The sequence below is a fragment of the Sycon ciliatum genome, chromosome 2 (assembly GCF_964019385.1).
Source record: "Sycon ciliatum chromosome 2, ocSycCili1.1, whole genome shotgun sequence".
Taxonomy (NCBI): Eukaryota; Metazoa; Porifera; class Calcarea; order Leucosolenida; family Sycettidae; genus Sycon; species Sycon ciliatum.
In genome coordinates, this window is record NC_088644.1 from 27,348,997 (window position 1) to 27,360,968 (window position 11,972).

Below are 11,972 nucleotides of genomic sequence, written 5' to 3' on the forward strand. Positions count from 1 at the left end.
TATTATTATACCGTTACAACATAACGTTTTTTGCTAAGGGTGTCTAATGACTGTATTTACAGTCACACTATTATTAAAAAATTAAAAAAACCAAAAAACATGCATGGCCGGTCATGCATGTTTTTTGTTATGGGTCATGCATGGTGCACTGTACATCAGGGAGTCGTAAAATACCGGTATTTTACGACTCCCTGCTGTACATGTATGGGTCATGCATGGCGCACTGGAAATCAGACAAGTCAAAAAAAGAAGTATTGTGTTGATGTTCATTCAGATGGAAGGAAGCTTTTGTAGTTAGGATTTGTCTTCTACTTACACTTCAGTCAGCCTTGCAGCTCAGTTCTCTGGCTTTCAAGATAAATGTAGCTATGGCAGATTGGTATTTTTCTCGTGTGGATATCGAAGATGGAAGCCCATCTCGCGCTCATGGACTTTCCAAAGAAGCTGAGCTGAAGCTGCGTCGTGAGGGAGCCCGTCTGATCATGGAAGCTGGTCACTCACTTCAGCTGTATCCTTTACATTAATAAATGAATAATATAGTATGCCCGCTGCTCGTGCATCTGGAGTTCTCTGTGCTTGTTGACCGATACTTCATTGTGCGTATGCAGACCTTTGCTTTTTTGGAATCTGGGCAAATATGCATTTACATGTTGTACCTGTAAAGTGTCCAGCTTTGAACGTAAATTTGTTGAAAAACAATAATCCTATCAAGTATGCACTATGCGCTCATGTAGTACATTGTACAGTGGTGCATGCTTTCTGCTGTTGTATGGCAAACTTCATTCAAGTTTCCTAATCCTAAGTGCCTACTGGCATACAACTGTACAGTCATGCATTTCGAGTAGCTACGCAAGACCTACACCACACTTGTCCATGCTATACTTGTGTGTGTGTGTGTGAGCATGGATGTGTTGCAGTGCTCGATAAGGAGCATCTCTCTGTCCATGGGTATTGTAATTCACGTGTGAAGTTGAACTTAGTTCGTTCTCCTTGACTCTGGAGCAGGTCAATAGAAACAATCGCCACCGGAGTTGTGTTGTATCATCGCTTCTACATGTTCTGTTCCTTTACCGCGTTTCCACATAGGGTAAGTGAATGGTTTTCCTTTCACGTCACGTTCTTGGGAACTGTTCCTTCTGTCTTCATCCAGGTATGTTCAGGCCGTACTATGCTGGGGATGTGCATGCATGGTGTGCTGAGGATAGACATGGACGTTGTACTGTGGATGTACATAGTACGGTGTACTGGGAATGTACGTACATGACGTGCTGTGGATGTACGAGTCGTACATGCATGCCGTGCTGAGGATGTCTTGATGACACTGCTGCTTCAATGCCGTATTGTGTGTTCTTCTATCACAGGTTGTAGCGGCGGCGTGTTTGTTCTTGTCAGGCAAGATTGAGGAAACACCAAAGAAGTGCCGTGACATTTTGCGAACGTTGCACTCCCTTATTCCAGAGGCCGATTTCCAGTCCGGATTTGGCTCAGATCCCAAGGTGAGTGGAGTTTTGCTTGATGACACCACCCAAGACTGGGGAAGAGGTAATTTGTGGCCTGACTCTGCTGTGAGCTACTATAACGGCAAAACACGTGTACAGTAAAACCTGTAACTACAGACCACCGTGACTAGCGACCAGCCTGGTACTACCGACCACTTGGCCAGGCACGGACGGTCTCACATTCAAAATGCACTGTGACTAGCGACTACTTGCTGAATGCGACCAGCGACCGCCTTTTCTTGTCCCAAAGACGATTTTTGACCCGTAACTAGCGACCGCGATGTACTTCCTCCGCGTCATCGAAATTGTCGCAGTTTGACTTTTGGTGTAAAACGCGGTATTTACTCACCAGCACTCGTACCAGAGGCAAGGAATCGGACATAGGCGATAGTCATCAGTATAGGGTGACGGCAAAGTTCTATTTTCTGTTATTGGAAGCTGGAATTTTTGAACTAGACGCAATTTTTTCGCTGATGTCGCTGCGCTGGTAATTTCGACTCGCTGAGATCAGTCAGGCGTTGCAGACTGCACATTTCTCGTGCTTATGGCCATTCACTCAAGCCCCATCACTGTTTTACCTTAGCTGGGGTGAGAATGACTTCGTGGAACAAGTGGCAGCGCTTGGAGAAACATCGAGGGGTCGGCAAACTAAATGCCTGCAACAGCGATAAAATTTGTCGCTCTGGCTGAGACACTCAGTACTACTAGTACATGATTGTACCTGCAAGAGCCGTGTAGACTCTACACGTAGTGCTAGTGATGCACGCGCAGGTGCCGTACCATGGTATACCAGTGATGCTGAAAAAGAGGGCGCGCTGGACGTGATACTACACTTACCTGCATGAGCTGTGGGCATGCCACGGCTAAACAAGTTCATTTCAAGATCGAGGTGATTCCGAGGTGATTCCGCCGACGGTATCAACCGACCTCGCAACGATCGTGTATTCTTACTAGGCTTCGTTGGTGGTGAAGTAGAAATCATCCAGAGCTAGCAGACGACAATCATAGCAGCTCTCGTCCTGTGGAGAAAGTCAAAGCGTTTGAGATGAGGCGCGACCAACTTTCAACCTTCCTTGAAATATTTCGGAACGATATTTTTGCGTCCATTGACATCAGCGAGGACGAGGACTTCATCTCTGCATGAAAACTCTCAGTCCAATTGTCCTGGAACGTTACTCTAGTCTTCAGACTATCATACTGTGTAATAAGTTTTGAATGGCTTAGTTTATGGAGTTGTCAGTAACAAGTCACTAGTCAAACTGCGACAATTTCGATGACGCGGAGGAAGTAGGAAATCAAATGTTGCTCGAAGCTCCTTCTTGAAATTTTGCTGATTTTCCATGGTCCTGAAAGGAATCTTTCGGTACTACAGCTGAAGAAATGAACGCAGGCCATTATGACTGTGGAGTCGGTGTGGACTGCACTACACCTGTCAGAATTTCGAGCGCTGTCAAGAATTAACATGATAGGAAACATCTTTAAGAGCAGAGCGCATCGAAAGCGCTCTCTGCTCGATGTTACTACTCGGAGGAGAAACGAAGACTGAGCGGCTCTGTCACCCCAGTCATACAAATGAATCGACGATGGCGTCAAGGAATCCAGAAACAAAGCAGCACCGCAATGTGCTGATGCTGAAGGATCGCGTTCGAACAATCAAGAAGTCACAACAAGGATAGTCGGTACGATCGATCGGATGAACAAATTTGAAGCCCAGCGCAAAACGAAACTTTCACAGGGAACGTTTGACTCGTGGCTTCAGAAGTAGCAGCTGAATTTGATGTCTGCAAAAAATTTAATCTTCTCTCTCTTTTTTGTCTCTCTCCATCTCTCCGTCTTTCTCTCGAAGTGTTGTTTGACCTGAAATAAGAATTGCATTGCGCAAGTCCTAGGGAATTGTATTGGCTGCATTTTGATATGCATATCATATACTGGGATCCATATATGGTCGCACGGTGCAAACCTCTAACTAAAGACCACCTGCTACTAAAGACCGCTTTTGCTGGCACCAAGGGGTGGTCGGTAGTCACAGGTTTTACTGTATGAAGAATCTAGCGTTTGGTACTGGCTGTGCGTGCGCATGTGTGTGTGCGCTTGTGGGTGTGCGCAGGAAACCCTGCTGGTCCACGAGCGCATCCTGCTGCAGACGGTCAAGTTTGATTTGCAGATCTCCAACCCTTACTCATCACTGATGAAGTTTGCCAAGGCGCTCATCGGTATGTGTGTGTGTAGCTACTCCCTAGCAATTGTTTTGGAAACACATCTTCTCTGACTACTGTATTTTCTGGAGTATAAGCCACAATTTAAACTCTTAATTCACAAGAAAAAGAAGTCGATGCGGCTTACACTACGATGGTCAAATGAACTGTGAAATACAGTCTAGATGTCTGTATTTTGTGACAAAAAAATCTGGGCGTGGCTTATACTTCGGAAAATACAGTACTGTAAGGGCCCGGTCACACATGCACTCGAGAGTAGCGTATACGCTGAAGCGAGGTCGCAGGAGCGAAAAATGGCATGGCAACGGCGAAAAGCGGAACTTCCGCTTCAGCGGAAACTCCAATCCGCTTCCTCCAAAATTTTCGAAGCGAGATTGTCGCTTCTGCGGATTCGCTTCAGCGGAAAACACCACGGTCTGCTGTATATGGACTTACTACGAGAAATTTGTATGCGTATGATGTCCATGCAACAAAAATGCGTGCAAGATAGTCATTGACCTCGTCAATTCTCCGTACCGTATGCACCACAGTCCACTTTACTCTCATTTTCCGCCAAAGTAGGAGTTTGCCTTGTTTGTATGTGTGACCATACACACGTGGTTTCGCTGGAGCGACACCAGGCTCGCTGCCGCCGAACCTCGTCGCCGAAGCGAATCCCAGTGCATGTGTGACTAAACTGCCTAATGTTTGCTAATTTTGCAAGAAGAGTATTACGCAAATATTAACCATCGTGAAATTAAACTTCGACAGTGGGTGTATATGTGTGGTCATAGTGCTCCGCGAACATTTGCCATCAGAAACTCACTGGTTCTGAGAGATCGCAAAAAAATTTAGTGACGCAAACATTGTGCGGTTTACAGTATGTCCTGTCACCTTTTCTATTTGAGATGTGTGCACATCTTGCTTGTCGAAGTCACGAAGATTTGAACTTGCAAAACGAGAGAGCTTGGAAGCTCAGGGCCCTACGCTATGCTTTTTTGCCTTGATGACCTAGAGAAAAAAGCATAGGGATGTTATAAATTCTTATAAGTTTCTACTTTTTGTTTGAGACATAACCTGGGATTCGAACCCGCACTTTCGCCCTGCATGCATCCCCCGATACCAAGAGTTCATAACCCCCAAGAGTGTGCAACGGGCATAGACTCAGCGCTGGCAAAATTCCTACATTACGTCATGCGCAGCTTGTCATCCGAGGTAAATTTGGGTTCTTTGCGATTTCTGGAAACTATACCCTGAACCGCTCCTAACTCAAGGCTGTAGCCTCGACCTTTCGAAGCTTTTTTTGAAGACATTTCGGACGTACAAGTCGTAGATCTACTTTCTCAAAAACAAACTCTTTCTCAGCCAAGCATCCATGGACATCGCGACAGGAAGAAGTGAGGACGCTGTTAAAAATATTGCATTGCCGTCGAGGACAATCATTCTGATAGCTGTGTAACTCAGCCGAAAAATGCTCCTTCGACGTATTCTCTCAAGTTCCTCAACCATTTGAAATCATCTTCGAGGAAAGCACCGGAAATATGCCGATGGCCGGGGGAAGAAATTGTTCTTGAAGAAACTGACTGCATGCACTGGTGAAAGAAGAAGGCGATGAAGAGTCACCATTGCATCGAAAAAATAAATAGTTTTGTCTTTAAGATCGTGTGCTTTGTTTCACTTTTGCTTCTTGAGGCTCAGACTCAGACTAGAATCGATCGCAGTTTAGGCAGTTTACCCTGGGGAAGCATCCTGGTTTGACTGTAAATTTTAGAAGAATTCATCGGCGTGACTCATCGCACTGCACCAAAAATGACGCAATGAAGGAATTCCGCCGAGCGGGCTTCCATACAGGGACTGATCAGGAGTTGCACACTCTTGGGGGTTATGAACTCTTGCCGATACACTTCGCATACATACTAATTCTTCCAAGTTGCTTCACGTTATGATCTTGTATTTGAAAGCCCTATTTGAATATGCATTGTGGCCAGCCGTCTTTGAATGTACGGTACGGTACGGGATATGTACGGTCGAGGGTAATACAACACCGTCTACCGCCTTGATGACGGCAAAAAAAGAAAAGGGATGTTATAAATTTTTCAATTCTCCTATTTTTTTAACCCTTTGCCGGTCTAACTCAATGTATGTGAGGGGTGGTCACGCAAATACATGTACACACAACCAGCAATAACTCAAGAACCATGTGATGTAGGTATGGGTAAACCATATATTTTCAAAATCTGTGTGCCTGAACGCGTCCAGAAAATTCAAATATGACTAGGTCCAGGCAAGGATAGGGCCCATGGTAGCCCTTCAAGTTGAGAGAAAATACAATTGCGAATGAAATACACGAATATCACAGCACGACGGGCATACCAAGTTCGTGATGGAGCTGAAGTCGTACGATAAACAATCACGTAAGGGCTACGTCTTTAGAAGAAATGTAGGCTCTCTACAATACCGCTATTGAACACCAACACCTCGCTCGCCATCGGCGATACGCCAGCAGCAGCAATTCCCATTGCACGGTATCGCAGTTTCGGTTTGTTCATCTCAGCGCTGCTCGCGTCAGATTCACTCTCGCTCAGATGAGTACTCAGGCGCGAGCTTACGCATGCCGTGATTCTCACGGCCAGGCGAATCAGCTGATCGCACCTGACGAGTCCTTGTGACAGTCGCTGTCGCCGTGTCGGCAGCAAGAAGGCTTCCTCTCTGTTTGGAGAATTTTGTTTCTTCATTCGTGGACGATATACTTTTGAACTAGCAGGACTCAACGGAGCTCTTTTTCTCAACACACTACACTGCAAAACCTCCCGGGACATCCAGCCTGGACTGGTGATGTTACTGCTCTCAGAGCGCTTGTCAAACACGGCCCCAATAGATGCACTCGCATTCTTGAAATGCGCGCATGGCGGATGGTCGTCTTTTCCAATTTCAACAAACTTCAGTCGATCGATACGGCAAAAATTTGTATGGTAAGCATGGTTGTTTTGCACATCGTCAGAAAGCCTTGGACCTCAGCTACGCGTAGAGCGCCATTTTAGCTGTCTCCTAGCAACAAGACCCCAAAAAAATGAGGGCCAAACGTACCGATACTATAGTATCGGTACGCTTATGGTAGACCGGTAAAGGGTTAAGGCATTACCTGGGATTAGAACCCGCACTGTCGCCCCACATGCATTCCCCCATACACTTCGCATTCATACTCATTCTTCCAAGTTGCTTCACGTTATGATCTTGCGTTTGAAAGCCCTATTTGAATATTGCGGCCAGCTGTATGTGGCCAACTGTGTTTGATGGTACGGTACGGGACAGATACGGGATAGCGCCAGGCGTGACACGAACACACAAACAAACAAACACCAAATTAAAGCTGTGTGGACCCTGGCTAGCGCCAGACGTTACTGAAGTAACGTCTTCTGCATAGCTACGGGAACGAGAGAGCTTGGAAGCTCAGGGCCCTACGCTATGCTTTTTTGCCTACCTCATCGTACATGTTATTAAACTGATGGAAATGTTTTTTCCGTTGATTCGCCACATCATTGTATTGCAAAAACGTTTCGATCAGTTTAAATATGAGTTAGGCAAAAGTATTTGTAGAATTTATTTCGGATTGTTATTTTTCTCTAATTTCATCCACTTTTGGTTTGCTCCTTCTTTTCTTTTTGATCTTCTTATACTGTACACCAACACATTTCGGCCGATGAGAAACTTTGGCCGATGAGAAACGAAAATTTTCGCCGTCATTAAACTTTGGCCGATTGGAGTTTTCAAAAAAAATCGATCCGTATTTTTTGCTCTCACATGCATCGCACAGTTTCCATGTGCGCAGCTGCAGTAGCATGACGCGAATCAGCACGATTAAGCCTCCTATGCTCATTTCTTGCATTTGTGTCGTCCGACGTTTCCTGGGACCGGCGCTGACTCTGCCAATCACGGGCAATCTGGAGTCGACGAGATGTCTGCCCTGACGCTTCCTGTGACCGGCGCTGACTCTGCCGATCACGGGCATTCTGGACTCGACGGAATGTCTGCCCTGACGTTTCCTTGGACCGGCGCTGACTCTGCCGATCACGTGCGATCTGGAGTCGACGAGATGTCTGTCCTGACGTTTCCTGTGACCGGCGCTGACTCTGCCGATCACGGGCGATCTGGACTCGACGGGATGTCTGTCCTGACGTTTCCTGTGACCGGCGCTGACTCTGCCGATCACGGGCGTTCTGGAGTCGACGGGATCTCTCTTCCGACGTTTCCTGTGACCGGCACTGAATCGCCCGTTCACGCTTATTTTGGAGACGACGGGATTTCTCTTCCAAAGTATATTTTGCTGACGCATCCTATCACCTATTCGGCGTCTATTCTAATTTTATTTCCTCCTCGTCTCCCTATTTCTTTCCAAATCTCCCTCTATATCAGGGAGTCGTATACATAATACGACGAATATTGGTACGGTACGGGACAGATACGGGAGCCAGCAAATATTGTGGACAGCTGTTATGTACAATCCTGTAGAGCCTTTGTAGTCACAGATACGGGAAAGATACGGGATAGCTCCAGGCGTGACACAAACACACAAACACCAAATTAAAGCTGTGTGGACCCTGGCTAGCGCCAGACGTTACTGAAGTAACGTCTTCTGCATAGCTACGGGAATAATTGCAATTTAATAGCTGCTGTAACATTTAGGAAAAAAGACCACTTCAGGCTTCACCGGCAACATTTTTGAACGTTTCCATGAGTATACTTCATGCCTTTTCGTCAGGTGGAATACAGGCGGAAAAAAAGAAGGAGCAATGAATCAAATACAGCAGAGAGTTGTTTGAACAGTACAAAGAAGAGAAGTCAAAACCAGCAGCAGTAAAAATGCGTGACTCCATACAACTAGAAAGAATGGAAAAAGGTGCAAGTGTAAAAAAAACCTAACAAGCGTGAAACATAGTGGGCCTACTACTGAACATAGCTAGCGAGTCGTTGACGACCTATCTAACAGCCTTAGTGTGAATTGGTAGTCTATTGCTGTCGCACTACTAGTACGTTTCAGTTTGACGCTTGTTAGTTGCCTTCACACTTGCACGTTGTTGCCATTCTTTCTATGTGTATGCGGTCATGCATTTCACCGTTGTTGTTTTTGACTACTCTTCCTTGCGCTGTTCTATCACCTCTTGGTTGTACTTAATTCATTGTTCTTGTTCCTTTGCTCTTTGTCTGTTTTCCACCCAATGAGAAGGCATGAAAGTGTATGCTTGTGGAAAACTTCTAAAAATGTTGATGGTGAAGAGTCTGAAAATGGCAACTTTTAGCCACTGTAGCTACACAATACAGTATGTCCTAGCCATTGAGCTGCTGGATGAGCTTTAGCCTGGGAACGTTTAGCTAGCCAACTGCTGTAATGTATTATGTTCCTGAGTGAGTGAGTGTTGACCTTTTTAAGCTGTTGGAAACTCTCAGCTAGTAGGGTGATGTCCACGTTATACTTATCTTTGTGTGCATATGTGTGTGTATGCATTGTTCAGGTGACCGGGTGAAGATTCAGAAGGTGGTACAGATGGCGTGGACTTTTGTGAATGACAGGTATGCGCGGGCTACCTTGGGTCACTTTCACGTTTTGTGTGAACTGCAGAAGCCCTGGGTTGTCACACCTCCGGAGCCTCTTTTGTACTGTGCATGAATGGCAACTATTTCAAGTACTACCTATGCAAACCCCACCTGGCCACCGACACATGTTGAGTTGCGAACAAGGAGGACTTGAGAAGTAGGTTGAGGCACAGGCTGTACTTACCATAGGGGCAACTACCGAATGGGGGAATACCCCTGGTCCTGTAGCTTGCCCACTGTGACATACGTGATGGTCCTGTGCCTGTACCTGGATGTGCTGCTGCTGCTACTTGCATTCTGTGTGTACTTGCAGCTTGTGCACCACTCTGTGTCTTCAGTGGGAGCCTCATCTGGTGGCAGTCGCCGTATTGGAAGTGGCCGCGCAAATGCATAAGTTTGACTTGCAAATGCCATCCGTAGAGGCTGGCAAGCCTTGGTGGTCTAATTTCGTCCCTGGCGTCGATGCTGAAATCATTCAAGGTAAAGGACAGCTTTGATCGTCTTCTAATTCAATGTGCGTGCGAATGTATGTGTCATTTGGATAATTTGGGTAGTTCAAGTATAGTTTTTCAGTTTGCACCAAGAGTACATACCATCCAGAGTGTGCAACTTCACTATCAGTGCTGCCCCGATAGAGTTTCAAGTTAGGGTCGTTTTGATGATGTATCTCTGGACATATCCTCGATCAGTGATGTGTAACTCCCCGTGTTGATCCTATACAAACCAATGCGAGGAAACACACGTGATGCCTTTTGATACCCAGTACAAACATTGTAAATCACTTGTGCGAGGAACTTGCATTGTAAAAATGACGTCAACTCGAAATATCTGTCGGACAGCACTGCATGCAGGAGTTGCACACTCTTCAGGGTTTAATGTGTACTCTTCATGGTTTTCGCCCATCATGAATATGTCGGTTCTTGATTTTTGTTATAAGAAGCCCTCTGACTGTGTGTGTATGTGTATGTATGTATGGGATTCTTTTGCACGCAGAGGTTGGACGGCAAGTTCTTTCATCCTACGAACCAGGTCATCCCGTTCTGGCTAAGGCAGCCGCTCTTGGTGCTGGTTCGTCACCTAATGTAAGCTTGGCGGCTGGCTGTGCAAATGCTAACATCATGCATACTTGTATTTGTGCATGTGTGTGGGCGCACACATGTGCGGGGGGGGGGGGGGGGGGTAGTTCTTCTTCAGGTATTTAGTCTTCGTTCACTTATCACTCACCCAGGGAGAATATGAATAGCAAGGCCACTGTCTGAGCTGTCCCTATTCTTCATGTGCGTGCGCATGTGTGTGTGCGTGCGCGTGCTCGTGTGTGTTCATGTGTGATTTTGATCCACCTTGAACCAGGTCTCCTTTGACACAATGCATCTGTCTGGACGTGGCAAGACGTAGTAGCGGGATAAGTTCTATTCAGCACTGCTGATAGATACTGTTAGTAGGACACAGGTCAGCACACGGCGCTTTGATTAGTGTCCAGTCAGCTGACTAGTGCTACCTCTGCGTACACCAGTAGCTCCGTTGTGACACCTAAGCGGAGTGGTATTTCACTGGCGTGTCTGTGGCTAGCTGTACGGTGCAACTGGCCAGCTGCTGTTTCTGTGCTGTGCACAAGTACCAGGGGCGTTGCGCCCACAGATGGGAAACTGTTTGGTCATTTCTCAGCTTTTCAGTTCTTATTCCAAACTCCTGGAGGTGTTGATTTCAAGCAACGCGGGTTTCCCCCGTTGCTGTTTCCTCTACCTGTTTTGACTGAGAACATGCCCGAGTCGAGTCCCTGGTTATATGTGGTCACACGTGGTCCCCGCACTGGCAGCTGGATACTGAAGCAACATCAGTGCACTGCTCGGCGCTGCACATCTACACTGATAAGTGTGCAACTGTTGCAATGTCTTTTCTCTGTGTGCGCGTCAGCTGTTGTAGACTTGGAACACACATAGTTTTGGGGATTTCCCCAGGCGTGGCAGCTGATTTTAATTCGTGGTCACTTCTAGCTGACAGGAACGTCCGCGTTTCCGTGGCGTGTATCAGTGGAGGCTCTTGTCTAACAGCTCATCGAGATGTGCGCGCCTTAACGTGAGCTGCTGTTGCTCCGTTGTGCTGTCTTGTGCCGTGCTTACCGCCGGATGTATTCCCGTTCCCTGGAAGCCAGTTGAAATCCATATGATTTCCATCTGTCTCCCTCATGAAACAAACTGATACGGTCATACGATATCCTGTTCATGAAAGAGAAAAGCTTTGAGTTGAAGAAGAAGAAGACCTACGCATTCCACTAGTGCTGTACCTAGTTTTAGCACAAGCAATCTCACCTCATCTCCACTTACATTTTATTATTTTACTTCAATAGTACATCTTAGGCAAGTTGTTATTTATTTCTATTTTTATTGTGGTGACTGTTTTTGCACACCACTAATACCCTGAGTTGATCATCCCCCCCCCCTTTTTTTAGACCTGCTTCAAGCACCGTGTCATGTTAACAGAAGCTGTGTATCTTACAGTCGACATACTGCGATCAGTTCCACTGTTGGTCTGATCAACGGCAGAACCTTTTTTGCTGCCGGAAACTTTTCCAGCGAGCTTGAGTCATCATGTACAGCTTTGTGCCAGGTGTGCATTGCGTGGTTGGATCATGTGTGGGTGAGTTTTGCGTACTGAAAACTTACTGAAAACTACTTATTGTGCTTCC

The 11,972-nt window shown here is 46.2% G+C and overlaps 1 protein-coding gene across 1 annotated transcript; it reads left to right on the top strand.

Annotated features, from left to right (window-relative positions):
• Positions 1–233: 233 nt before the first annotated feature.
• LOC135809479 (cyclin-K-like) lies at positions 234–11,868 on the top strand. Its single transcript, XM_065322838.1, has 8 exons — positions 234–508; positions 1,006–1,087; positions 1,362–1,496; positions 3,607–3,712; positions 9,205–9,262; positions 9,600–9,766; positions 10,280–10,368; positions 10,637–11,868. The coding sequence occupies exons 1-8, from the start codon at positions 369–371 to the stop codon at positions 10,679–10,681; spliced, it is 822 nt and encodes a 273-aa protein (XP_065178910.1). The 5' UTR covers positions 234–368; the 3' UTR covers positions 10,682–11,868.
• Positions 11,869–11,972: the final 104 nt, after the last annotated feature.